This window comes from Taeniopygia guttata, chromosome 5 (assembly GCF_048771995.1).
Source record: "Taeniopygia guttata chromosome 5, bTaeGut7.mat, whole genome shotgun sequence".
NCBI classification, from domain to species: Eukaryota; Metazoa; Chordata; class Aves; order Passeriformes; family Estrildidae; genus Taeniopygia; species Taeniopygia guttata.
Window position 1 is genome coordinate 17,664,897 of NC_133030.1, and position 27,955 is coordinate 17,692,851.

General features: G+C 38.6%; 1 protein-coding gene and 2 non-coding genes across 6 annotated transcripts; all 3 read left to right on the forward strand.

Annotated features, from left to right (window-relative positions):
- The first annotated feature begins 63 nt into the window (after positions 1-63).
- NAP1L4 (nucleosome assembly protein 1 like 4) lies at positions 64-27,949 on the forward strand. Of its 4 annotated transcripts, none has more exons than XR_003960702.4 (16): positions 64-202; positions 3,994-4,025; positions 5,033-5,094; positions 6,565-6,664; positions 7,597-7,738; positions 7,845-7,931; positions 9,474-9,593; positions 10,179-10,250; positions 13,915-14,054; positions 15,979-16,124; positions 17,941-17,963; positions 18,524-18,643; positions 18,915-18,944; positions 20,170-20,247; positions 21,391-21,428; positions 26,666-27,949. XR_003960702.4 is itself a non-coding variant. In XM_030273908.4 (16 exons), exons 2-15 carry the CDS (start codon positions 4,012-4,014, stop codon positions 21,394-21,396), a joined length of 1,119 nt encoding a protein of 372 aa, XP_030129768.1. In that variant the 5' UTR covers positions 64-202; positions 3,994-4,011; the 3' UTR covers positions 21,397-21,428; positions 26,666-27,949. The 4 variants fall into 4 exon arrangements, 3 of the variants coding, with proteins under 3 accessions (XP_030129768.1, XP_030129765.1, XP_072785826.1); XM_030273908.4 differs by having other exon boundaries at positions 20,191-20,247; XM_072929725.1 differs by lacking the exon at positions 21,391-21,428 and adding an exon at positions 3,282-3,341 and having other exon boundaries at positions 151-202; positions 20,191-20,247.
- Positions 8,144-8,214, forward strand: MIR2995 (microRNA mir-2995). Its single transcript, NR_049098.1, is given in 1 exon segment — positions 8,144-8,214. It is a non-coding gene; the product is annotated as a microRNA mir-2995 (primary transcript).
- On the forward strand, positions 11,448-11,568 carry LOC115495692 (small nucleolar RNA SNORA54). Its single transcript, XR_003960994.2, has one exon. It is a non-coding gene; the product is annotated as a small nucleolar RNA SNORA54 (small nucleolar RNA).
- Positions 27,950-27,955: the final 6 nt, after the last annotated feature.

Below are 27,955 nucleotides of genomic sequence, written 5' to 3' on the forward strand. Positions count from 1 at the left end.
CCGCCGAACAGTCAACATGGCCCGCGTGCGGCGTGGCGGCCGCGGCGCCGCCGGGGCCAATCGGCGGCGCCCTTGCTGAGGGAGGGGCCCGCGCCGCGGCCAATGGGACGCGTCTTTGTTAGCGGCGGCGCTGCCCGAGCGAGAGGAGGCTGCGAGGAGCCCGGCGGCGCTGCGGCCTCTGCGGCGTGAGGGGCGCGGGCAGGTGAGGGCGGGCGGCCCCGGGCCCTGCGCCCCGTTACCCGGCGGGGACAGCGGACCAGCCCAGCCGGGCGCCGCGCGGCGCGGGGATTCTCTGTGGGCCCGCTCAGGGGCGGAGCACGGCGGCGACCGCGGCCGCCCCGCGCGGGGGGCTTCGCGCCCGGCCTGCCGCGCTTTCATTGTAAGGGCGGTGCTAGAAGCTCCGGCCCGCCGAACGGGGCCCGCGCTGCTCCGTGCCTGGCGGCGGGGAACGCGGGGGTTCCGGCCGCGTGTATGGCCGCGGTGCTGGCAGCGCGCCCGCCCTGTCCCCGCCCTCCCCGGGGAGCGGGGGAGGAGGAGGAGGGCGGCAGGGCTGATCGCGGCGAGCGCTGCCCCCGGCGCTCTCACGCCGCCGTCCTCGGGGGGAGTCAAGGCCTTCGCTGCTTGGCTGGGCTGCGATGCTGATCTCAGCCACGGCGGGCGGTTCGGGGGGCTCGGTTTTGCATTTCGGCGTCCTTGCCTCTCAACTAGAGCCTGTTTGAAATTTTCTTTGATGCTGTAATTATTTACTATACACAGTAGCAGTACTTGTAGGATTTGTCAGATTCTTCTGCAGCATCTACTCACGAGGCTTTCAAATATAATGGTAGGGACACGAGTGTGGGAATTACAGATGAAACCGGAATTACTAGGAACATTTTTATGAGGTCATCTCTAAACAAAACAGTGCTCCTTTTACAAAACTTCGGAGGTGAGCTAAGTATTGTTGATATCCGGGGCATGTGGAACAGGTTACTGAGTTTCTTCCTCAAATAATTTTTCACGATCCCATCTTATTATCCTTACAGAAAGTATCCGCCTGTTTGTTTGTGGCTTCCTGTGGGGTTACATCTCAGTGCCTCCGAAACAGAAGTTGTAACTTTCTCTTCTGATTTGCTGTAGTTACGGAAAGCACTTAACAGCTGTGGGCAGGAGTCTTCCTGTGAGTTCAGGAGCCCTTCAGTTTCCTGTTTTGCCCTTCTGTTATGTTTGGAAGGTTTGTGCAAAGCAGAGAAGATTTATTCCGTGTGCACTTCTATTTAGGAGTACATCTTGCCAGTGAATAGATTTTTCCCTTGAATTTGTGTCCTTCAACATATTGTCCTTGTAATGAACTCTTCTTGTTGTGGTGTGCATCGAGTTTACAGTTTCCTGCAGCTTTAAGGGATTGATGGTGTGTGACATTTGTGCCAGACAAGTTGCAGCTGTAGCCTGCCTTGTAGGACAGGGGCTTGATCTGATCTTCCAAAGCTTCATCTGCCCGAGTCATTCGGAAACAGGGAACTGTCCAGGAGAAATGAGGCACTAATTTGGCCTCTTAATGGTGGTGGCAGCAATAATGATTATTTCTCTTGTTATTTCCTTGGGTTCTGGTTGCTTTTTCATGTCTTCATTGCCTGTAAAGTTGCTTGGAAAGCAGTGAGGACAATGGCCATGAGGGCTCAGTGCTTTGCTACTGCTTTCTTTCAACTGGTGTTGCTGAACTCAATCTCTAAAATTACCATTCCTCCACTGCCCTCACCCACTTGTCCTGAGCAGTTTTGTTGGTGACTCTGTGACAGTGAAGTTAGTGCAAGGCAGCTACAATGAAACTGGGAATCACAAGCTGTCTTCTAAGAAAGTTGCATCTAATTATTTATTTATATACTTCTTTTTACATTCCAGTTACCAAAAGCACAACTCTAGTGGTGAAACAAGACTTGAAGTATATATTTGCACCAGGGAATGGTGTCTTTTTCCTTGTCTTCTGTTTTCATTCTTGCTTGTTGCTTGGTGAGTGGCTTTTGTCAGAACATGCCCAGTTCGTGTCCGTTCCAGTGGAGATAAATTTTACTGCTATTCAAACATTATTCCATGTTTTCCAAACACACTTGAGGATCTTGTCTTCCCTTGAGAAGTAGTTCCCTGCAGGAAGTACAGCACAAACAGCTGAGCAGAAGAATTTTCAGGGGGAGTAGAGTCTGTTCCATTAGCTCGGCTGCTGGGCTGAGGCTGGAAGCCACAAGTCTTGGAGGGTAACTTTTAAGTACTGCCAGTCTGCATTTTTAGTTGCCTACTGTTGCTTCCTCTAATAGTGACTGGCATCATATAACTTGTTGGCTGAACTGATATTAGGTCAATTTGCTCTGTTTTACCTTTTGAATTGTATCTTTTTTTCCCCTGCCTTCTTTTGCTGTGGAAGGAAATATTCATTTATGCTCCTTTATTTCTTCAGCTGTGAGATTGTAAAAATCTGTTTCGCTCTAGCAGGTGGTTGCTGGCATTGCCACTTGTTGTTATGTTTAAGGCAAGAGGAAGCATTTGGAAATAAATCTGCCTGAGCTGGTGGAGCACCTACTCTGCCAGAAGCTCCTTTATTTTGTTCCTGGGCTTAACCTGTAGGGTGGGAGGCTTATATGGAAGATGTGAACAACTTCCTGTGAAATAATCTGAAGTACACTGTTAGTACTGATGAAAACTAACAAAGCTTTTCAACTCTATTTGAAATGATTGTCCAAGTGTTGCTTTTGCAGCTGAGAGCAGGATTCAGCATTTCCCTGATGGAAGAGTGTGTGCAATCTCTGGGCTGCCGCTCAAGTTGGCATTAGCACTGAGGTTCTTCTTTGGTAGCCCTCTGTTGGAGGCTGGGCCTGAGATCAGCCTGTTTGGCCTTCAGAGAGCTGGAGAAGTCAGACCTGTCAGCTCTGGATGATTGAAGCTGCTTTTTGTTCTGACTTTGACTCACAGACCAATGTTTGCTTTCCTGAGAGCTGGGTAGTGGAAAACCACCTGTGCTTCTCTATGGCAGGTAGTGATTACTGGAGTTTGTGATCAGCCTTTTAAAATGGGGATAAAAAACCCCAGTCTCTGTTACTGAAATGCATGTGCAGGCTTGGCTATTTCACCCCAGAAAAGAAAGAACAGCAGAATAAGTTAGACAATCTGGCTCCCTCTGGTTTCTCAGGAGTGCTAATTTAGATACTGGGGGCTGGGGGTAGCTGTGCTAAACTTGGTTCCAGTCATTGTCAGTAATGAGATTTCTACTTCTCTCTTTCCTCTTCATTTTCTGACTCCTGATAAATAAGGAGCAAATCTTTATACAGGGGATTCTGTCTTCCTAGCTACTGTCAAAACCCCTTCTCTTGGTAAATAATTTTCTTCTTTTCTTCTTTTTATCTAGCAACAGTCTTAGAGATATTGTAGAGCAGCAGAAGCAGCTGCTCGCAAAAATAACCCTGATTAGACAGACATGTGAAACATGTTTTTCTACTTGGGTGATAAAAGAAAAAAGTGATTTGGAAGTTACTGTAATTCATTAATTTGAACTTTCATTATTTTTTGCTCAAGTATGCTGTATAGGCAGAGATAAAAAATTCATTATTTACTATGATGCTGTCAAGGAATTAGAAAATAATACATTTATGTCTTCCTCTTTGGCATTTTTTTTTTTAGAATGCTGAGCTAATCTAGGAAATTGTGGCACTTACCTTCAGACTGAATACCCATGATTGGGCAGAAGTTCACTAGTATCTGGAGTATTTAACAGAAAAAATAAGTTCTAGGAGGTTTAAAGCACCTGACATACTTCAGAAACTGAGCAGGTTTCATTTTGAGTTGGATATTGTGGTAGCTGTTTAGTTTACTGGGAGGGATTATGCATGATGAATTTCATAGAAAAAAACAGTAGCTGTTAATTTGTATTGAGGTTTTAAACAATGACCTGTTCTATTTTCATCTTGGGTTGAGGTAAACAAATTACTGTTCAAGTATTCTTAAACACTACTTTTCGACTTGCAGGTGGATACAGGCATACAGATGGCAGATAACAGGTATGTTGGGCTGTTTTCCTGAAATTAAATGAAGGTAGTTAGAGCCAACTGTATATCTGGTGTTCTGCTGGAGAGGTTTTTGTTGGTTTTTTTTTAACCTGTGAAGCATGGATTACCAGACATGGATAAGAATAAAATGCTCTAAAGAACTGAAGAGCCTCAGTATTTCTTTAATCTGTGTAATTTAAGCGTGCAAAAGGCACCTTTAGTTTATGTAGTATTTTTTGAACATACAGTATTTCTATGGAACTTCTGCAGATCCACATGTGCTGCTGCTCCTCTGAGGCTTGCAGTGCTGGATAAGCTGGTCTGTCCTGTACCTGATAATACCCATTTGCATGTGTGATATCTCTTCTGGTTTTGTGTGCGAGTTAGGGTTAATTTCAGCAATATCCAGTGTGCATTTTGTGACCTCTAAACTGGCAGGGAGCACAGGGAATACTGGCTGGCTGTTGACTCATGCTGGGCCCTCTCCTTCACCAGCACAGCAAGTGAGGTGGAAGACATTGCAGCAGGGAGATGGGGAGGCCAGGAATATCTCTTTTAAAATAGCAGTGAATGTTTTTTGATTACCAAAACAGCTTGTTAGAGAAGTTGGAAAGAGAGCTTTTATCTCTTGTTCATCTTCCTTTCATACCTGCATCCTTTCTCATGTTTTTCATCATCACTTACACTAAAAGTGTCTCATATTTTCATCTGTGAGTAATAACATTTTCCTGTGCAGAGTGAATGGCCACGTGATTCACAGACTGAATCACACACATGAATGGCCAGCCGTTTACTTAATGAGATTAATTTCGTCATCAAAGCTTTTTGGTTTGGGCTTGTTATGTTTTGTTTTGAGATTGGTTTGTTGCTTTTTAGTTTTCACAAGCTTGAAGACATAAATATGTCTTTTATTAGCATACTTGTCTATAAAGCATGTCTGTAGTAAACCAAAGTTCTCAAATGCTGACATTTGTGTAATGTGGTGCTATTTTGATATGTTACTCTTTGAATTGTTTTAGTAAAACAGAAGATACTGCTTCAGATTCTCTGGAGGCTGCTAAAAATGCAACCAACAAAAAAGGTATGAAATACATAGTAGTAGGTGATGTTACAGAAGTGTAACAAGCCTTTCCAGTCAAAACTGAAGATGTGTTCACAGCTGAAAGCAAAACAATGGTTTTTAGACTAACTGTTCACTTTCTGATGTTTTCCATGTTTAATGCAGGCAAAAGCAGAGTGAAGGCTGTATTTTTGTGTGTTGTGACTATGATGCTTAACCATTGCCTGAAATGACCCTCTAGACCTTTGCAATAAGGTCTGTAAAGACTGGCTTGTAACAACGCATATTCTTCGTCAGCATAATTATCAGAATGAGCAGTTCTGTTTGTATGCTAGTTTTTTACTGTCTTGTTTCTCAAGAGTGTATCTTCAGAATGTGCCTTGGAAGTTTTTATTCTCCATTACCAAGGCCTACAGATAACTGCTGTGTAGTGTTTTTCAAATTAATACTTCTCTATGCAGAAAAGCTACAGTTTGATTATTTCTCTAAACACTAAAATTTGTAAGTTACAGTGAAATACTTTTTGTTTATGGGGTCACTGAATTTCTTCAGGTCTCCCTCATTACTTTTTTTCTTTTTTTAAGAAATCCTTGGTGACTGGCAATTGGAAGTCATGTGAGAACTGGTAGACACCATTTAATAGTTTTTGAAGTCAAGTTGCATTGAGAAAAAACAAGTACATCCCAAATAAATAAGGAAAACAAAGCAACACACAAACACAAGCATATCACAGCTTCACCATATTAGTGTGTGCTGTGCAATTTTTTGGGGTTTTGATGTCTGAGGAAAAGAGCACTAAGAAAGAATGGAAATATGTGAAAATCAAAAGTCTTCACACCATGACATTGTGCATAGTTACTAGTAAGGGTTTTTAACAGAAGCAGAAGCATTTTAGATCTGATCTCCTGTAAAAGTAGTCTTCTGGGAAGTGTTGTCATGGCTGAGGAATCTTACAGATTGTAAAATCATCTTGAGGTAAAAGATTAGTAGTTGTCAAGGTCACAGTGCTATGCTGTTTATTGTACAGTACACAGAGTTGGAAAGGTTTTTTTAGGAGTCACACAGCAAAACAGATGTCTTGGAAGTGTAATTGAGTGGTTCTCCTCCTGAAATTTGTGTGTGACTTTTAAGGTACAGCTAATACGGAAGGATAGCGAAACTTCTGTTTTGTACTTTCTTGCATGAAGGGAAAACAGGAAATTTGCCTATGTTGTCAATGTAGTACTTGCTTGTAAAAGCAACTGATAGATTTGCAAAGAAAAGAGTGTTTTCTCTATCATTATCCGTCTTTATATTCCTGAAATCTGGTCCTGAAGTAATTGTTTGTGTTAGTATGAAAATACTCACTATTTTCACACCTCAAATAACAGTTGTGTTATTTGAGGTGTAAAAATATTAAGTATTCTTACTGTTACTGCTGTAAGACACAGTATGACAAAAGCCCTATAAAGCTATGGAAAAATTTTTAAAAGGGGTTTTCTGTCTTCATAGAAAAGCTGGCAGACCAAGTGATGCAAAATCCACAGGTCCTGGCAGCTCTTCAGGAACGTCTTGACAACACATCACTTACTCCTTCAAGTTACATTGAAACGTAAGTACTGAGCATGATAAAATTATTGAAAAACTGAAGGCATAATAGAATATTATTACTGTGCAATTAAGGTAGAAAATTAGAATAAATTATTCACTAAGAAAAATTATTTACTTAACCTGTGATTCATAGTGTCTTACTTCTGGGAGAAGAGTAGAGTGTTACCTCATGCAAATTGCAAACAACAGTTTGTCCTGTTGAATATTTACCGTGGTCATTTATTGTTTTGGTTAGGAATAACTCTCCTCCCCTCCTTTGCTTCCTCTGTGACCCTTATTCTGACAGTGTGTGTGCTACATTGACTGATGATTTCTGTAAGATTGCTGTCCTGCATGTAATGGAAAGTTCAGGACCTGTATATCCCTAGTTTGAAGCTTAGTTTTATATTGACTGTAAAGTAGATTTAAATGCTGCCTTTAGTAAATACTTATGCTTTGTTTTCTTGACTGAGAATAGCTGGTTGTAGACCTCTTTTTAGAAAAAACGTAAGTTCTATAAAGAGATCTTTGTACATGACTATGTCTAAATGTTTAATAATTTAAGGTGCACATGGGCAGTGTGTGCTTTATGAGTATGGCCCGTGAATCAAAGCTTTCTCCTGTAGAGTGCACAGTTCTTAATTTTCATAGATGGATCAACACAAATCTAGTCTCAAAGTTTAGGTGTAAACAAAGGTATTAATTTCAGATCTCTGAACTACACGGGGAGGGTAGTGGCCCCAGGGAATGGAACAGAAGATAACATCTTTGAGAACAACTTGGGTAGGAGAGGATTCTTTCAACTTTTTGAAATAGGTTTTGGAGAAACATGTATGTTTGGCATAAGCCTTTTATTTAAAAATTGCATGTAGTTATAAGCAACCTATTTCTCAGTATAATGTGAAATAAGGCTGAGTCAACTAACTTGTAACCTTAAATAATTTTGATTTTTAGTTTTCCAAAAGCAGTGATAAGACGAATTGATGCCTTGAAAAAGCTCCAGGTGAAATGTGCTCATATAGAAGCTAAATTCTATGAAGAAGTACATGACTTAGAGAGAAAATATGCAGCACTCTATCAACCTCTGTTTGATAAGGTAGGAAAATTATGTATATAATTTTTATTTCTTTGTTCCTCTCAGTTCTGGTTACGTATATATCATTTTACATCTTCAATTACATTTTTGGTTTTTTTTAACACAGAGAAGAGAGTTTATTAATGGGGAAGCTGAACCCACAGATGCAGAAGCAGAATGGCACAGTGAAAATGAGGATGAAGAAAAACTGGCCGTGAGTATAAGCTGGGTCATCTACTATGGATATATTGTATTGTCAGAGTTAAAATTCTGATTCATGCCATTGAAAGGAAAGTGTCAGTGATGTGTTCTTGGGATGTTATGTCACAATGTCACTGTTAACAATGTCACTGTTATGGTCAGTGAAAGCTTCTACACCATTAGTTTAGCCTTTTTTCAAATTTGTGATTTGGGGGAATTGAGTGGTTGCCTTTGTTGGCACTGTTCGTAACCTGTTAACAGCATCTTCCTGCTAATGGGTTCCATTCCAGTGCTACATGAAACCCTAAGATAATAAAGGACTGGTTGGTTCTCTGCCTGTCTCCGTTATTTTGGGTGACATCATTAGCTTTATTTTCATAAATACAGGTGAGACACTTGTCATACAGTCATAAAACAGAATTGAGCTAATAAAATGTCTGCTTGGCTGGTGGATTCGTACTTGTCTATTGAGCATGAGCTTTCGAGATTTAGGAGACATAATATAGTCTGTGGGCTGCCTGTTACTTTCCCAGCATCATTTCTGGAGATGTGTGCTCAGGCTTTGTCTCAGAAAAGCAACCTACTTAGAAAATTCTGTTTGCCATTGTGTCAGGTTTTCTTTGCATTTTTTCCTTAGCCTGATTTCTTCTAGGGTTTTTTTGATGCTGTTCTGTATTCAAAGTGAATTGTTCTCTTTGTTTATACTGATCTCCTGAGACTTAGCGTGACACAATGCTTCATGTGCATGAGCAAAAAACGTTCCTTAGGCTCTGTGTACGTGCAGCATTGACAGGCCATATTCCACACAATAAAATCAGAAACGTGTCTAGATGGGAAATAAATTGCAGCTTCGTATTCTTGGCTCATCATAACCCAAGCAACTGCCAGAAACAGCTTAAATATCTGCTGCTATCTAGTGGTATAAAAGGAATGGTGCGGCTATTTCAGACTGAACTTCAGGGTTGTTTAGGATTGAGAGATGACTCCCTTCTTTTTTTTTTGTAACACTTGCCATCAATTATGTGGCAGGAATCTTGTTTCCCAAAACAGTAATAATTAGACACAGCGTAATCATTAAAAATACCTGTAAAAACAGCTTTGCAAGTATTCTGCAAAATGGGGAATCTAAAATAGCATTTCAGAGTGCAAAGTTAAATCTTAAATTTTTATATGAAACGCTGTAGGGGCTTATGGAGCTACAGAAATAAGACTAATAGAAAAGCATTTATATTTTTTTTTGTTTCTAGAAAGATAGAAAGTGTTTTAATTATTTCTGTTTGTCAAATCAGTGAAGTAGACACTTGGTCTATTTAGTCTTCATATAGAAGAATTTCAGAGGAGTTGAAAGTAAATCTGAATTGTGTATATGTTCAGTTGTGTAAATAAGCCTTGTATCTCTTAACTTCATTTGCAAAGGAATAAAAAAAGTAAATTTTAAATGTTCCTTAAATAGAGCTTCAGAGATGGCAATTGTTTTGTAATTCTGTCTCTGTTTATTAAGTATACTAAGAAGTCACAGTTTAATTTCTCGGTTGTTTCTGTATTTCTTTCCCAGGGAGACCTGAAAAATGCAGTGGTAATAGATGAAAAAGCAGAAGAGACAAATGTCAAAGGAATTCCAGACTTCTGGTTTACTATCTTTAGGAATGTAGATATGCTAAGTGAATTAGTACAAGTAAGTCTTTACTCTGAAATGAACAACTTCTGTTGTGTTGAACGAGTTGCTGCATTTCCTATTAATAGTCAATCCTTGTGGAGTGTGAGTCAATCCTTTGGTGTGAGACACCAAATCTTTTGAGTCTTTGGAATCCCTGAAGATGCTTGAAATGATGGACAAGCATTTTTAGTTTAATCCATAAAGGATTAGTTTTGCAAGGTTATAAGAATATCAGTGGATTGTTTGAATTCATGTTAAATAGCTTAGGTAGTTATGCCTGCACTTGTATTAGTGGCTTTTAATGCTGTTAAAGAAGAATTCCCTGGAGTGTGTCTTCCTCTGAATCTCACTGGTAATAAATACCATGAATGAAGTTACTGTATCTTCAGTAATACATCCTAGCAGCTTTGTTTACTGAAGATAAGCCTTAAAATGACAGAGAGTTTGGCACACAAAATTTGCAACTATGATTAAGAAATTTAGATCCAGATCTTTACTTTACCTGAAATTGTTGAATTAGTTACAAGGTTTGGTTCTTTCTTAAGGAGAGACTGCTTTTCTAAATATTGCCTGCTGAATTGAATTTTACTTTTTTCTGCTTAGGAATATGATGAACCAATCTTGAAACATCTGCAGGATATTAAAGTTAAGTTTTCTGAACCAGGACAGCCTATGGTGAGTTTTCTCTGCTTGTTTCTCATGAAGATTGTAGTAATGAAGTGAGTAGCATTCCAAAAAATTAATTCAGCTGTCTTTGGCTGTTGTTGGTGGGGGAGGTTTTTCTAAGCTATTATTTTCATGCTTTGCCTATGAAAGATTTATCTTAAGCTTTCCTGACTCTTTGCTCTCTCATTCTTAGCCTGCACAGCTTTGACATTACTGTAGTTTCTAGATTAAAATTCTGGCTCAGATCTATCTGTTTTTTTGCTTTCTTTTTCTTTTGTGAATTCAGATGTAGCTGCTCTTAGTGATACAATTGCATGGCTGCTTTTTATTTGAAAATGAGTTGTGGGGAAAAATCTGGGTATCAAATAGTTTATCAAAAGAGATATGACTTGGTAATACTAATCAAAGACAATGATTATAGATACTGTGCCTGTTGAAAAAAATGGAAAATATATTAGATAGTGTTTTTAAATTGTACCTTATAAGTATTTTTTAAAGTACTACATCTTTTTTAAGTTTTGGAAATTTTTTCTTGTTTAAGTTTGATGTACAGAGACAGATACTGTTGCTCTGCTGCTTATTCAATTTATGCAGACTATGCTTATTCCTTGAACTCCCTTTGAAGAGGAGGCAGGGAGAAGGATGGAATTTGAGTCTATACATACTTCATTCAAATTTTGTCATCCTGGCTTTTTTCTTATGCTTGGTATTTTTTGTTTTGCCTTATGGAGCAATGGTCTTCTGATAATGCCGGAAATAAATGCAAGACAACCATCATTGAAGATTCACATAAGAAAGATGGGAGGACTTTCTCAGAATAGCTTTTAATGGTTAAGAGCAAGTAGTTTTGGGGTTCTTTTGGGTTTTATTTTTTATTCCTTATTGTCTTTATTCTGCTGGTATTGAAACACTCAGGCTGATAATTGGCAAGAAAGTAGTATGGCAGAGAAAAATTGAGAATTTAGTTTCTAAAGATTGCAAAGCTTAGGGAGAGGATATGAGTTTTATGAAGAAAATGAATTGTATAAGCATAAAATAAGATATTGTAAGAAGTTGGCTGTTTGTCTTAAAGCATATCCATTCGGTGGCATTTGAATGAGATGGGAATAGGTTTTTTCTTGCCTACATAATTTTTGTGTTGTCATTCAGCTTTGTTTTTTAGTACCTTAAGCTGGAGAACTCTTTAAACACTGGATTTATTTGGTCCTGCACTGTTAGTAACCTTTTGACAGCATTTTTCTGCAAATAGGTTCCATTCCAGTGCTACATTAAATCCAATAATGGAAGGCTGACAAACTCCATGTCCCTTCTGTATTTGGAGACAAAGGATGTGTCTAACTGCTTGAGTGAAACCTGTTCAGCATCTGTGTGTGACTGTCTTTCAGCACAATCTGCAATTCTTTGTTGAATATCGGTGCAGCAGTGGTAGCTTTGTGAACGTCACATAATCAGTGTGTCATAGATACATTACTTCTGCTGGGGATTAGGTTTTGCTGCTAAAGAAATACATGATAATCAGGAATTTTCTGATTTACTGTTGTCCCAAAACAATTAATTGTAGTTATGGCACTCCAAAAGTGGATTTACCTGATTGCAATTAAAGTGCTTCCAAGTCCTGTTTGTTATGGCCTGCACATAGAAACTTTTATCTTCATGAAGTAATAGTGACTCCATTGCTATTTACTTTTACTTATTTATAACCATATGGATAAACTTATATATATTATAATTATAATTTCTATTTACATATTTATTTGTACATCAGGATCCTTAGCATATTCAGACCTCGATGATGCATTTAGGTATAACTTGGGTAGCTTAAAAAAAAAGGCAGGTTTCTTTTTTTTTTTTTTTTTTAATTTCATGAGCACTTACTTGATAAAAAAAAAAACCAGATGTCCAAATGAAGAGTATTGGAAAGGTTATTGCAACACTTCAAATAGTATGTGGAGCTTGGAGCTTCTTGTCTCCTAATGAGCAGGTATACACTGAGATGCTGAAATGCATTGTGTGCAGATATTTTTGTCTTGCTAGCCCTGCGTGCTAAGTAGTGCCACTGGTTGGTTATTTATAGCCCCAGTGATGGTTTATGGGATTATTTGGGTACGAGTGTTCGTCACTGCTAGTGGATAAGCTAAGTTTGTAACTCTTCCCCTGAGCATGTTTGCCAGAGAGAGATTAGCCTTAGCTGAAGACAGCCTCCAAACCATTGCAGCTGTCTGGAATTGCTTTAAAGGGAAGTAGAGCTGAAATAGCCAATGTGAAATCAACACAGATATTCCAGTGTACTGCTGGGTCCCAGTGGCTTCCTGTCCTTAAACAGAGAGCACGGGGGTTGGGAAGGCTGCTGTTGCCATTGGTTTCTGTCACTCCCTGACCACTCACTTAGCAGGTGTGAGTCATGTGAGGGTCTTAGGAAGATTAGGGGCCTTTGGGAGACGAGTGGGGGATAAACATCTGTGATGAGCAGGCTTTTGTCCTGAGTTATTTATCTTGTCCATGCATGAATAGCCTTGTGAAAAAGGATGGCAAGGCAAACTTGGTGATAAGAGTTTTCCGGCCTGAGTCTGAAGAATGCCTGGGGAAGTATATTCCGGGCCAGTCTTTTGGCAGTTATGTAATTGTTTTGTATGCAGATTAGGGCTAATTTGTAATGCATATTACTGGTAGAATAAATCAGATATTTAAGGTAACTGTTGCGCATGCCGTGGCTGGGCAGTGCTGTTGGAAGTTTTGGCTTTCAGTCTTTTTGTTGTGCTGAACTGACTTGCAGACTTTTTCCCCCCTTTAAGTCACTAAATAAGTACTGCCAAAACCCTTTATTCTTTGTTTTCCCTTTCCAAGACAGCTTGAGGTTTAGTTTTAGTGTACTTTAAAACACTCATAGTTGATCCTGAGTACAAAGTGAGCATTGTGCAGGCAGTTTAGAAACCTTTACAGATCTGAAATTTGATGCATCATGGATGCTGTGGTTTTCTGTAACTGGAGCCTTTTGTTTTCCATGTAAGAAACTGACTCTCTGCAAACAATTTTTGGGTGCCAGAGGAGGTTCAAACATAACCGGAAACACCTGCTTCAGGCTGTAACCTGTTGAGGCATGTTGGTTGTAGGACTCAGTTTATGAAATCAATGTTCCTTTGCAGGATTTTCTATTATCAAAGGGGAAAAGCCCCTCTTAATTCCTGGGGGACTGTGCTAATTAAATAGACTTCTGCAATCTAAATTGTGCTTTAATTGGAAATAAAGTTTGATTCACTCTTAAGATCATGCTATTGATCAGACTTGGGGGAGCAGTAGAACCACATGGTGTTGTTATGATGTTAAAATGACTTCAGAATAACAACTTCATCCCTACTGCAAGGATGATGAGAGGCATTTCCATAGGAAATGCAATCAAGACTTCTCTCAAAATACTTCTAAGTATTGCTTTCAAGACAGCAGTTCTATATGTGAAGATGAATGAAATGTGCTAATTAGCTGTTTATAATTTGAATCTAAGTCAAGGTTGTAGCTTCTTGCACATTTTAAATTCTTTGACATTCATAATTTCCTGCTTCTGCTATAGTTTGAAATATGTAAATTTTTCTTGTATTTTCAGAGTTTAATTAATTATAAGTATGCCAACGCACTATTTCATAGATGAAAGTTAGTGGTAACATGAAATTTCTTCCAGTCTTTCTCATTAGAGTTCCACTTTGGGCCCAATGACTACTTTTCTAATTCAGTCCTGACAAAAACGTACAAGATGAAGTCGGAGCCAGACAAGACAGATCCCTTTTCATTTGAAGGACCTGAAATAGTTGATTGTGAGGGGTAAGGAAAACTGAAATTCGAAAAAGCTGCTGCAGTAAAAATGTGTTTGTTTTTTTTTTTTACCATGATAATGATTAGTAAAGATAAAATTGTTACTGACTTCAAAACTGAGAATGTTTGTAGGGATGATGATGATGATGTTAGTCTCAGCATGCGGAAGTGACAGATGCATAGATGGAGATATATTTTAACATTGTGTACATTTTAATTTGAACACCTTTCAAATTTAATAGTTCTCTAATTGAGGTAACAAACCTTTTCTTTCCAGATAACTGGGTGAATTATTTTTATCATTACCTATCGCAGACTACCCTCCTCCTCAGTCTGATAAGTAGGTTTGGACTCTCTTGGATTCTTGTCATCTCCTCAGCAATTTTTATTCTAGCAGGAATTGGTTTACTATTATCAGGCAGGAATATATCATGTTTATCATGTGTTCTTTCAGCCTGTTTTGAGGCTGAAACATAAAGGCTATGCAGTGTGATCCTGGCAGCTGTGGCTAATGCAGCAATTTTTTAAAATTTTATTTTTATTGTGTTCGCAACACATGTTCAGAAAACAGTCGTGGATCATGAATTCTCTTGTCTGTTCTGGAAGTCTTTTGAGTTGAACACCACATTAGAGTTTCTTGGGGGTAAAAGAATCATTTAATCTGAGCTAACCCTTCCTGTTCCTATCCATGATCTCTGCTTTATAACCAGATTCCAGTACCAGAGCAGACCTGATGCAAATGAAAAATGGCTTTTGTACCCTATTTTTCTTAGCATCTAAGTATTCTTCTCTGTTGGTGATTATTTGATTTTTAGGTTTTTTTCTACCTTTTCAAGGATGAGTTTTGGTGATTTGGTTTTTGGGGTTTTCTAACGCACATTTAAGATATGCCAAATACTTGGTTTTGTGAAGGCATGCTGATAACCTCAAAAACCTCTTGACTTTTAGTGCTACATATTGGCTTTTGGATCCAGCCCTGCAGTGAGGCAAAATGCCTTCTTGGATGTTTAGTGAAAGTTGTGCCTAAGTAACAGACTACTCCTTTTTGAAGAAAACTTGAGTTCATTACAGCAAAATATTTTCTGTTTAAGTATTTTAAAGGAATGCTTTCCTGGAATGCTGATTTATCAAAACTTTGATTTCAATTGATGTTTCCTGAGGAAGGTGTTAGATATAGTACAAGTAGAGCAGGAAAACATGTCTGTGCCTTGTTATACAGGTTAAGTATAAAACTGGTGACTTTGGCCATCTGTCTATGGGACAAGATATTTTTGAGGCATTTAAGGGTTACTGTGACACCATTACTTCTATTATATGAGAATTAGCTGTGTTTGCACCTCACTCTTTGCCATGTGCAATTTTAGGTAAAACTTGTTTGAATGGAAAGAGACTTTTCATTGAGTGTCAGTTTGTACAGCAGCAGAATGGAACTGAAAATTAGTCTCTTTTCAGCTTGATGTGCTTGGCTGCCAGGTCAGTCTGAGCACTGCTCTTTGGACAGCTGAAATATCCCTCTCCCTGGCCACTCTTTGGACATGCACTTTTAGAGTAAATGACACTGCCTTGACCTGCAGTTAAAGAATATAATGTATTGTTTTCTAATGGTCTGACTAGTGAGATTTTTTTTCTGGAATAGCTTAATTCTGTCCTTGGTTACAGCAGTCCAGTTGTTAGGCCAGAGGTATTGAATTACACTGGAGTGAGGGCAGTGATTACCCTGCCAAGACAAACTTGTAAAGCATTTTCATTTAGGGAAGTATTTGACCTGTCCAACATACACATCATGTCTAGAACTATGATCACTTCATATCTTGTCAAGCAGCTTTATCTAGAGAGTGTTAAGCTATCTTGGCTTTGATGTTGCTGCTCTGCTGCCCAGTTTCTTCTTTCCCCTGGTGCCTCGTGTTAAAAGTTTCTCATGTGCTGTCTCTAGGTGTACCATTGACTGGAAGAAAGGAAAAAATGTTACAGTTAAAACAATCAAGAAGAAACAGAAACACAAGGGCCGAGGCACAGTTCGGACAATTACTAAACAAGTACCTAATGATTCATTTTTTAACTTCTTCAGCCCAATAAAGGGTAAGTTTGGAAGTTTAAGAATGAGGATCCTTAAAATATGTTGATATATATATTTGTTTTTATGTGACTTAAACATTCAAACTGTTTATGCTGCTGCATTATAAAGTGCTTACTAGAGGAAGATTGCAAATCTTGCCCATCCAAACAGATGATTTTGTTCTGTTGTTATTCTGTAGAACTTGACTGATAGGTGTGCAGTGTAAACAGGATTCCTAGGATGGAAAGAGCTCTTGTCGACTCTCATGTTTTACCACAGGATGGCTCCATGCATCAGTTTGTTTCTAACATGCAAAAGAACTGTTTCATTGTTGGTCAAGTTACAGCGTAGCAGTTTCGTTGAAACATCTGTGTCAAGTGACAGAAGTTTGTCCTTTCTACTGGGATTAATTACTGATCCCTGATACTCTGTACATTTTCCTAGTTTAATGTTATATGTGTACTCACATTTTAAACAGTTTAGATGGATTCCAAAGCCATTATTTTTTTTCTTGGTCCATCTTTCATTGTCCTCTTCTACGAACATAGATGAGGGAAGTAGTTTATTTTGTGGACTAAAGGGGTCCTACAAGAAAGGTGGTGAGGGACTTCTTGGAAGGGCAAGTAGTGACAGGACAAGGGGAATGGCTTTAGGCCAAAAAAGGGCAGGTTTAGGTTAGGTATTAGGAAGATATTTCTTGACTGTGAAAGTGGTGAGACTCTGGAACAGTTTGGGGCATCCATAACTTCTCTGGGCATTCTTGGAAGTGTTCAAGGCCAGACTGGATGGGATTTTCAACAGCCTGGTCTTGTCAAAGGTGGCCCTGCCCAGGGTGGAGGGGTTGCAACTTCATGATCTTTAAGGTCCCTCAATGCCCAAACTGTTCTGTAATTCCAGAGGTGTACTGAACAGAATGGTTCTTAATTCTGTTGTAGTCCATTTTGAAGTACCTGTCCTTCCTAATTATGTGTGGAGGGATATGAATGCCCATGTATGTGGGTTAAGAAACATGGGATATATATTTCTAAAGTTGTGAGTAGTTGGTACAGAAATGTCCTTTAATTTTTGTTGCTGCTTTGAGGAAAGAATGGAGATTTGTCTCCTGTTGGTTGTATGTTGTTCCTTTAAATACTCAAAGGGTACACTTTGGGATTAGCTGTATAAGAGAAGACTCTGACATCTGCTGGCAGTGGATATGTGCATTTCAATTTGAGAACTGAGCCAAATTGTCACTTTCACAGTAGATCACATGGTAGTGTAGAAAAGGGAAATGCATTTGATTTGTGTTGGGGCTTTTTGCATTGATTTTTTTTTTTTTTTTTGGGGTTTTGTCATTGGTTTTTTTCTTTAAACAAGCACACACCCTGTTCCATGCTGGTTACAGTACTGGGCCTCTTCTCAATAATACTTTGCAGATTCATGTCAAAATATTAATCTTTTCAGTTCCAGTTATTTTGGAGGAGAGGAGGTGATTTGTAGTGCTCCAGCCATATGAAGTTACTATAATTACAGCATTAATAGAGAAACCAAATATGTTGATTCACATGTCCTCTGAACCCATCCTTGTAGAAAGAGTGTTTCCTGTGCACAAATATTTTACATCCTTAGGGCAGCTTTGATGCTTTAACTACAACATATTAAATTCTTACCACTTCTGTAGATTTAACTTTTAATACTAATCTGAATTGTCATAGTTTTAATAGCTACCTTGTGAAGCCTTTATAACCTCAATGTTTTCTGGTATGCAAAGGTCTTTATACTGTGTTTTGTCATCTTGAATATTGAGGTGGGTGAGACTTTACAGGCATTTCTTAAATGTGTTGTCTTTTCTTTTTGCAGTATCTGGTGATGGAGAGTCACTGGTAAGTTTTTGAAACAGCAACATTGCTCTTTGCCACATCCTTTTTGCCAAGTCACTGTTTATTGACTATAGGGTTCTTCTATTAAGCACTGTGTATTTTTATTGTTATTTTTGCTTTCGACAAAGCTAGGCTTCACTTTGAGAAAGTGAAAGATACTGTCAACTTCTCCAAGTAATCCATTGACAGTTCACTGTTACATGGCTCGCTGATCCAAGATATCTCCAGTGGTCGCTGTTGGGAAGGTCATTATTTTCCCTGCCCACTCAGCAGTACCGTGTGGCTGGTACCTGACTTGAAAAATCAGTCTGGAGCATTCTGAGCGGTAAAAGGGGCCTTGGCAGGACACTAACCTATGAGTAGGAAGCTTGTACAGAAAATCTCAATTCTGCAGATCTAGATTTAGATTTTGTTGTTACAAAGTTAAGTATACTGAAAGTACCTGTGGCCTGAAGGTCGGTGATGACAGTGTGATGTTTTCCCAAACCTTTGAAATATTTTCATCTGTTTCTGTGTATCACATCCCATTTGCAGTAAAAAACTTAAACTGACTTGTCTTACAGGATGAAGACTCAGAATTCACTTTAGCAGCAGATTTTGAAATTGGACACTTCTTCCGTGAAAGGATAGTCCCTCGTGCTGTGCTGTATTTCACTGGGGAAGCTATAGAGGATGATGATAATGTATGTATGCAATTAACATTTTGTTTATTAACCAGCACATAGAAACATTCTTCTTCTTTTTTGATTAGACTGGAGTGAAATATTAATTACATGAGAATAACAAAAACTACTTTGGGATAGGAAAGGATCATTCAGCTTGTTCTAAGTTGTTAATCAGCTTCTGGAAGGGGCTTAGTTTCAGTTACAGTGTTTGAATATGCTACATGTATTACAGCAGAAGTTTTTATGTAAATACTAATAGAGCTAATTAAACCGTGGGTTTGTTTTTCAGTTTGAAGAAGATGAAGAAGGTGAAGAGGAGGTGAGATGCACACTATTTTTTATAGATTACTGATTACCTATTCCATTGCAGTGCCAGTAATTATTCCATATGGAGCAGAAAGCAGTTGTTCATAAATGCTCTTGTTCGTGGTACTTCTTTCCAAAAGAGTTCAGTATTCATGACTGCTTGCAAAACTGCCTGGTTTTTCCTTTTCATGAAAGTACTTTCTGTAAGAGCATATATCCATTTTTAATCTAGTATTTTGAAAGCTGTTTTCTGACATGGATCAAAAATTAAAGACAAGCTTTTTTTTTTCTAGAGTGCTTCATGGTAAATATCTGTTCCTTAGGTGGTAGTGGAATTCAGCTGTCAGCTTTTAGTTGTCATAAGCTTAAAGACTGGGTCTTACTAAATGCAGTTTGAAAAAGGGGAGGTGTGCAACTGCTCAGCATAGATAATTTAGGCTGGCTCTGGTCTATTTGCAGTAATGTTGTGTGAACACAAACACACTATGAAAGGCTTTGCACAAAACCACTAAATGTTACCACATTTAAATGAACTAATATCCTTTACATTTTTTGCTTTACTGCTTTTACTGTGCTGTTCTTGCTAATTTGTCAAAGGTACATCCCTGATTGTTGTGAGCTTCAGCATAGCTGAGTACATCAGAGTACAGCTGATCTGATGTGAGCTGGCAGCCTTCAGCATGCAGTCTTTTTTTTTTACTCTGTGCTTAGGCTGTTGAGTGACTAAACATTTTAATATTTTTATTTTTTAAGCTGGGTATTGATAAAAGTGTGTATGTGTATTTTTAATTGGTTTCCAGTACCAGATGTTATCACTTGGATGTAGTTGTGTGTAAAACTGAGTGCAAAAATCCTGCACAGGAAAGCATAGCCTGTGCACAGTAATCTAAATAAACAACAAACTCTTGGAGGGAGATGGAACTAAAGAATAAAATCAGGCATATATACCTATTACCAGAACTAAAATTCCAAATAATTTATTACCTAGAAGTTTAAAAATTGCTGTGGGACTGCAACAGCAGCATACAAAGGGAGGTTGCCTTAAGCTATACTGAGGCCTTTATATAATGTTTTAAAGATTTTGTATTTAAAACTTGTAAGATGCTGAATTATTTTAAATCAGCCCAATGCAATGCTGGCATTTGAAACACTCTGGAATACAGTGATAATTTAATTTCTAGTTTGCTTTTTGTCCATTACAAAAAGTTGCACTTTTAACCTATTTTAATTTCTGTTAGTTTATCTCTATTTTGTCATAGGAGTTGGAGGGGGAAGAGGAGGGAGAAGAGGAGGAAGATGCAGAGACTGATCCTAAGGTAAGGGTTTTGTGTGCTTAGTCATAACACAGGCTATAATCATGAGCAGTGTATTTAAGGGTATGATAGTTCGTGAAAAAATCAATCAAAAAAACACCATAGCTTCAGACTGCAATGTTTTTGTTATCTTCAGCACTCAAATTGCTCTTCAGAGAGAAGTTAATGTTTCCATCAGTTGAGAAACTGCAAGTTTTTGCTTTCAACATGCACTAAGATAATTTCCAATCTATGTGTCTTTGCTTCTTAATGGCATCCCTGTGTAATGCTGATACAGTTTACCTTCAGAAAGGTCATATTCAAATGTTCTCTGGCTGGCCTTCAAGCTAGAATTAGTCTGACAAATCTCAACTAGCTTGTTTGTTTGTTATTTTCCTTAGAATTTTTCTTTGTCGTTGTCCTGATGGCTGCAGATTAGAGTTTACATGTCTGTACTTGGTTAGAAATCAAAAAAAGTCAGTCCTCAACTTTGAATTTTAAACTTTATGATACCTGGCTTAAAAGTCAGCCTTGAGGGTTAGTGTTCCTTCTGATAGGTATTTTTCAGTTCTTCAGTCATGGTAAATGCTTCTATTTAGTGAAGTTGGGACAGTGATGACAGACTTGTGTTCATGTAGTTTTTAAAACATCAGCTTTCAGTTTTTTATAAAGACAGATGAAAAAGTGAAAGGCATGCAAAACTGCTTGATCTTTGGATAAAAGTCTTAACAGCAGCTTGACATGTCACTCTTCTGGTGTAGTTTTATACATCATCATATCATTAGTAAATGGTTTTTGTCACTATCAAGTGTCAAGTTTGTTTTTCTTTAATGAGAAATTCTGTATACTAAAGAACGTCTGTCTTGTACAAAGATCAATCAAACAGGGTTAGATTGGCAAAAATTAGTATTCTGACTCTGCTCTGTAGGATTCAGATGCAGTGATGTACCTGTAATGGGAAAAGGTTGGAGAGCTGAGAAAAAATGTTAGTTCTACATCAACATATCAAGTATCAACATATGAAGTAACTTTCTGAAGGATTTGGTATTCTGCAGGGGAAAAAAGCTGAAGTTATCTTGGAAGGTTATGGTTGTTGCCTCCTGTATTATTTTGTACATTTCACTTTTCATCCATGCTGACAGTTCCTTTCAATTTTTTCCCATTTAGGTGTAATATAAGTCTGTTATTCATTCATACATTTCTAGGTAAGGTGGAATTCCATTCATACCTAACTTCCAAGAGTCACATTTGTAGTCATGCAATGTGGTTTGTTTTCTAGGGTTTTCTGTTTTGTTTTGGTTTGGTTTTTTTTTTTTCCTTGTATGGGGAAAAGAAATGCGGGAATGGTGACTTCAGATTTTAGGTTTTATTAGTAAAAAATAAAACTAAATGGGTGTAGGGATGAGTGCCTTTAAATCATATAATTAAAGTAGATTTTTCAGAATGACTCTCTGCCTTCCTGGCACACTTCCTGCTTTGCCTTTGTAGCAATCAAACTGTATTTCATATATACATGATAAAAGATACTGAGACTTGTCAGACTATTTTTCCTTGTTTCTGGTTTGATGTTTCATCTCTTTACTGTTTCTAATGCACTTGCAAATTATTTCTTAAATATCTTCTCTGCTCTTCCTAAACTCTTCTAAGTCATCAGCTTACTTAGTATGCCGTTCTAGCATCTTATTTATGCTGCCTGACAGCAGCACTCTTAGAAACCTTTTCTTGATCTCTCATGATTCTGCACAGGTATTGTTCTTCTGCTCATCTGTCTCTTTATTTAAAAGAAGAAAGAAAAAGTTCCTTCTGTTGTATACTGTCTTTCACCTTACATCTTTCACCTTTCATCCCATTCCTCACAGAGAAGAATGCCTGCAACAGCCTCCATACTTCTGCCCCCCCTGTATTTTAGGCATGTGTCTTTTTATTTTAATTATTTAGAAGAAGCTATAGTCCTTCCAGCTCACTCCCTCTGCATAGATAATGCCCTTCCTTGCCTTTGTTAAACTCAAAATGGAGCCATGCTTCTGTGTTGGTTTTTGGTGCCTCAGCATACGTGCACTGGTGGTTCGCCTGCAGTAGAACATCTGTTTGTCACAGTGGCTTGTCTGTTGTCCTGCTGCAGTCTGTGACACACCTGTGTTCCCTCCCTACAGTTAAAATTGTTAGCCACTGGCTCCAGTTTTTCAAGTCAACTTGGAAATATTTTATTTCTTTTTTTGACACTGATACCCCAGTCCTGTCCTGTTTTCCATTCTTCCTCCTGCTTGTACCATTTTCTGGTCCTCTTTTTCCCCTGTTTCTTGCCTTTCTTTGCCTTCCAGTTCCCACCCTCTGCTTTTCTTATCTAGAATACTTTTCCATGTACACAAAAAGAATTGGTCTGTTTTCCTTTCAAATCCAGTTTCTCCTTTTCAGTCATTTCCATATTACCTCCTCCTTTATTGTTGTAGTACATTTGCTGCATGTCAACACTTTCTGCTTTGTAAACTTTTCCTCCTTCCTTCCTGTGAGTTTTTAAGTACATTTGAGTTGTTCACATACAACCAGATCATTATCTTACACAAAGCACTTGTGCCATGTATAAGTTGTGGCTTTTGAAGACTGAGCAGTAAGATGATTGAAAGTATCTTCAGAAGATGCTACAAAACTGGATAATGTAGCTGGTTTTGTGTACTGCGTTTTTCTATGGGCTTGCATGTCCCATTCCTTTAGCTGCCTTTATTTCACATTGCTGAGGCTGTGCTTGAATTCAGAAGTAACTGACAGGGTAATGCAGAGTGCTGGTTTGAATCATAAGCAAAAGAGCTGCTCTGTGGGTGAGAGACTGCATGGGCTTCAAGCTCCTTTGTCTTCTGGGTTACAGTGGCAGGACCTGTCAGCAGCAGATTCATTTCCAGAACCTGTTGTGGAGGCAGGCAGTTTGGGTTAGGCTTGCTTACTTAACTCCAGCTAGCTCTGGGTTTACATTCTGATATCATTGCTTTTTCTTCTTCCGTAACGTAGAATAGGAAGTAAAGATAAGATTCAGCTTTAGGTCCCCTAATTGGACTATTCCATTGAAGATGTTTCAGAAAGACTTTCTTCTCCACTAGACAGGATTTAGTGCCTGCTGCCTGCCTTGATACTGCTGTTGGCAGCAGAGATCATGGGGAGTCAGATGAGATCTTACTGATCTTCCTGTTCCTGCATGGCCACCTTAGCAGGTGGAAAGCTTCCCAAAAAGTGAATTGGAAAAGTAAGGAGATAAAGACTTGATTGCTCTTTGAATCAGAGTTAAGCACTGAAGACTAACAGAAATTCAGTGTTTCCTTTAGGATGCCTTTTGGAAAAACAAAATTGCTAAAACAAATGGCATGGAAATTTTGGGCTTAATGTCCCCATCCTGTAGGACACCAGTTTGACTGGATGGGCAAACACAGTGGGGGTTTGTAGGAAAGTCATGAAAGCAGTATTAACTTAGACCTGCTTTCTTCTGTTTTAGCTCTATGTTCCTGCAAATTTTAAGTGCCATTTTTAATTCTGAGAAGGTGATGCAGTACATGAGCAGCAGTAACAAAAAGCTATATATTGATCTTTGTTAGCAAAAGAGAAAAAAAAAAGAGAAAAAATAGAGAGTCTCACTGAGCTTGTTCATATCCATTGCAACAGTATCTCAAACTGAAATTAAAGGCCCAGAGCAGTTTTAACTCCTTCAACAGAATAAGTGAAGAGGAAATACTTTAAATATATAAAAAATTTTAAGATTAACTTAAGTGTGCCTATGGTTACTGTAAAGAATCTGTTTACAACCAGAAGAATTCTTGTCTCTGTAGCCCTGGTAGTGATCTTAAGTATGTGTCTTTACTGCTGAATTTATTTTTAAGAGAGATGCAATTCCTCCTTATCATTGCCAGTTCAAGTCTCTGTGGTCTTTATTGCCTGGCCAATGCACTTCACTACCTTTTTAAGCTATCATGGGGAGTTAATGTAGGGAAATAGAGCATGAATGGAAGCCTTGGCAGGATGGGGTGATAAACAGCACAGGGGCTACGGCAGATCAGTGGCAGTGGTTGGCTGGCCCAGTGCCACCAAGCCTGGGCTCTGCAGGAAGAGCAGGCTCAGGCTTTAAAGGCCAGCCTGAGGGAGTGTGGATGTCAGCTCTCCATCACACAATTTGGAGACTGGGCCCTGATCTTACAGGAGCCAGCAAAGGCCAGAGATGAGTTTCAGTGTGCATGCAACCACTGGAGCAGCTGTAACTGGAAGGGGATTGTGGTCTGTGCTGGTGTCCTCTGGGATCAGGCTGTGAGATGCTTTGCATGAGGCTGAGGGTAGCTGAAGGCAGTGTGGGATTTACAATCTGGCTTCCTCAGCAAGGGCAGTGCTGTGTGTTAAAGGGGTGGGAGAACATGGATTATGTTGGAGTCTGGATCTGAAATACTGCTTTGATATTTAGGGCCTGTTTAAACATTCTGTATATAGGGCCAACACAGATACATCCTCAAGTGTAACCTAAAAATAGCAGTATTTGTCTGAAAATCCTCCAACAACTGACTCAGATCCAGGAACCCCTCAAACTGTAATTGTTTTTTTTTTTGTTTGAGAGCAGTAATCAACACTGAAAGATCCTTAAAAAAGAACTTTGTGATCTCTGTGACTCAGTTTTTACAGGATAAACAGTTATATGCAGTAAATATGATTTAAGTGTTTACAGAAATAAGGAAAAGATAATGGAGTTTATCAGAAAATATAACAAGTGTTTCAGTTGTTCATTAAAATTTGGTGGAAATGGTTGCAGTGTTCAACCCAAGTGTGTCTTGATCTAAATGTAAATTTAACAGGGAACCAGGAAGGAAGGAAAAAAGATGGAAAAATTTTTAAAGTTAATTTTAAATAGCAGGTTTGTTATTTTATCATGGCCCTTATCCAGAGTGCAAAGAGGAGAGGAAGTGATGCTGCCTGCACACTACTCTGGCCAGTTTCAAATTTCCAGCAGTTAAAAGAAGAAACCTTTAGATAACTTCAGATGAAAATGCTGCTGGGTTTTGCCTGGCCCTCAGTAAAAAGGAGTAGCATGTACTTCCAGTGGCAGTTAAATTTTAATTTAAGAGCAGGAATGCTAATTTTGTGGTTTGTGTAAACATACCCCTTTTCCTGTATTTAGTACCCAATCAGTGCCATGTAATTCACTTCAGTGTTACTTGGAACTTGAGGCAGATGAGAAAGAACAAAGTTAGCCAGATGTGCTGAGTGAGGAACACCACGGGGAAGAAGTCTGAAAGGTCTCTGGCACATCTGTACATTTGGCTCTAAAGCTGAATTGCAGTGGCAATGATAGTGATCACTGACCATAAAGCAGTTTCCGTGAGGAACAGAGAAACAGCCTGGGTTTAGTGCAGGTTATCAGGGGCAAAACTTCATGATAAGGAAGTTTAAATTAGTTGCACCTATTCTTCCTTGCTAGAGGCAAAATGCTTCAGTTGTCTTAACTCCTGTTTTTTTCATGTATACTGAACTTGGTATAGGTACATATTTTATAGCACAGGAACTTCTTCTTTAGGATAGTAACAAAGAAACATTTTACTTTGCATTAGTGAGGTTCAGGGTGTTGTGTTTTGTACCTTTATTTTTCTTTACTAGACTGCAGCAGGTTTCTGTGACTGCTGTGTGTGTATAATAAACTATATTAAGAAACGGTAAGGGGAGAAGCAAAGTGGAAATTCACTGAATAAATTCTCCTGCTTTCTAAGAATGCTGTTTTACAACGGAAAAAAGGCAAGAAGTGCAGTGTAAACCTGAAGTTCTTAGCTGTTTGAGTACTTGTTCTCATTCCCAAATACACTTCCTTTTGCCAAAGGGGAAGTTGTTTAACTACCTAATGAAAGTGTTTTTACTTTTACATATTCAGATTAACATATGGACTTCTTGCCCAGTGTTAAATTGTTGACTAGTTACCTGCTGGTGATGCAGAACCTAGAAGAAATCAACACATTAATTACATTTTTATCACCTTAGCAGAAAGGGCAAGGCTCCTAAGGAAAAACTCAGACGTGCTACAGAATAAGCAGCCTGCCTTCCTCAGAGCTGGAGGAGGTGGCAGTTTATTGTTAAAATAGTTTAATAGGGCTGGAAGTCAAATAGAGCTTGTGGTTGAGGGGAGTAGGTGGTGGTTTGCTTTCTTGTTTGTGTGAACCTTGGCCTACAGGATGCAGTGTTAACAGCACAAAAACAGATAAAAAATTATGGGGTACCAAGCAGCTGAGGGCAAGGGGAAACCCGATAAATGTGGTGACTGTTGGACCTTTATGATGTAGCTTGAGTTTTCATGTAGCATTTCTGTATATGCTAGTGATAACTAGTTAATTCAGAACTGCATAGCCAATTTTTCTGTATTTGTTGAAGTGCTTTCTTTCATGCCTGTTTGATTTTTAACTATTTATTTTCTCTTTTTCCTTTTATGCAGAAAGAGTCCAGCCAACCTGCTGAATGCAAACAACAGTAATAAGGAAATACCACTTGGAAGTGATATTTGAACAACTTGTAATAAATAGTTGGATACCTGGCCTGCAGTTCAGGATATTCTATCGCTGCAGCACAATCTTATTAACAATGCTTAAAATTAATTTGTTTTAAATTGCATGATTTTCACTAACTTTATTGCTTAACATGTACAGTGGCAACTTCAATGCATTTGGGAAATATGAGGTTTAAATAAAGCACACTCTACAGCCGTTGGTACACTGTAGCTAAGTATGTCAATAGGCCTTTAGAGCCTTTTGCCCTATGCATAGGGGAATAGTCCAGACTACCATGTGAGGATTATCCATTTTCTTGCTCAACATTGAAAATCGTGGAATAGCAATGTGCAGAGAAGCTAAAGTAAATGGATTACATGTATGGTAGCTGAAACAGATAGAGCAATATGACTTTTTTGCTAGTTCCCTCCCCCCTTTTTTAATGTTTCTTGCAACCTACAAATTGAACTAGTGCTTGAGCAGCTTTAAATGTCATATTTATTATCTCAGTACAACCCAGTTGAGTTGAAGTAATTTTACTTCATTGAAGAGGGTGTCATATTTGAGACTTAGTTGTTCATCTTACTATTTATTTATTCATGTTTGTAAGTACTTTGACAGAATTAGTGCTTTTTAATAGTTTTTAATATACTTGAAAAATCTTCTTCCTCTTTTGCATACAATATGGGTACTTGTAAAACAGGTAATTCAAAGTGGTCTCATTGTAGCAGTCTAGACAGAAGAAACAAACTCACATCAAAATGACAACTCTTCTGGATGAAGATCAAAATGCAAAGGCCAAACTGTTGCTGTTGGTGGAAGTGGGTTGCAGCCAAAGAGCCAGACAATTTCCAGTAGTCTTATTGCTTAGTGTCCAGCATGAAAGGACCTTTCACTATGAACACGGAAATCTATCAAAATGAGTCAGTTCAATAAATCTGAAGTTTGGGTGTCTTACTTGCAACACTGAAATTATTCCATTCCACAATTTGTTTTATTTAAAGTTCTGAAGTCTGCAAAACTACCTTTTGTTGTTGTGTGGCACTTAAAGTACACGTTTCTAGTTTCAGCATCCATTACCAACCTCTGGCAGCAGTTGAATAGCAGCTGTATCAACACTGTGACCAGGCATGTAGAGTGCTCCAGCCTTACCTTACACATTTGTAACTTAATACAGTGTTTTCAATTTGTACAGAATAGATAGAATATTCTATTAAAGTTGTGAAACATGATTGGTG

Excerpts from the sequence above, each read along its gene's own strand:
- NAP1L4 (XM_030273905.4), top strand. Across the intron at positions 10,251-13,914 it reads CTGAACCAGGACAGCCTATG|TCTTTCTCATTAGAGTTCCA; the intron begins GTGAGTTTTCTC and ends AATTTCTTCCAG. Across the intron at positions 16,125-17,940 it reads CTTCTTCAGCCCAATAAAGG|TATCTGGTGATGGAGAGTCA; the intron begins GTAAGTTTGGAA and ends TTCTTTTTGCAG.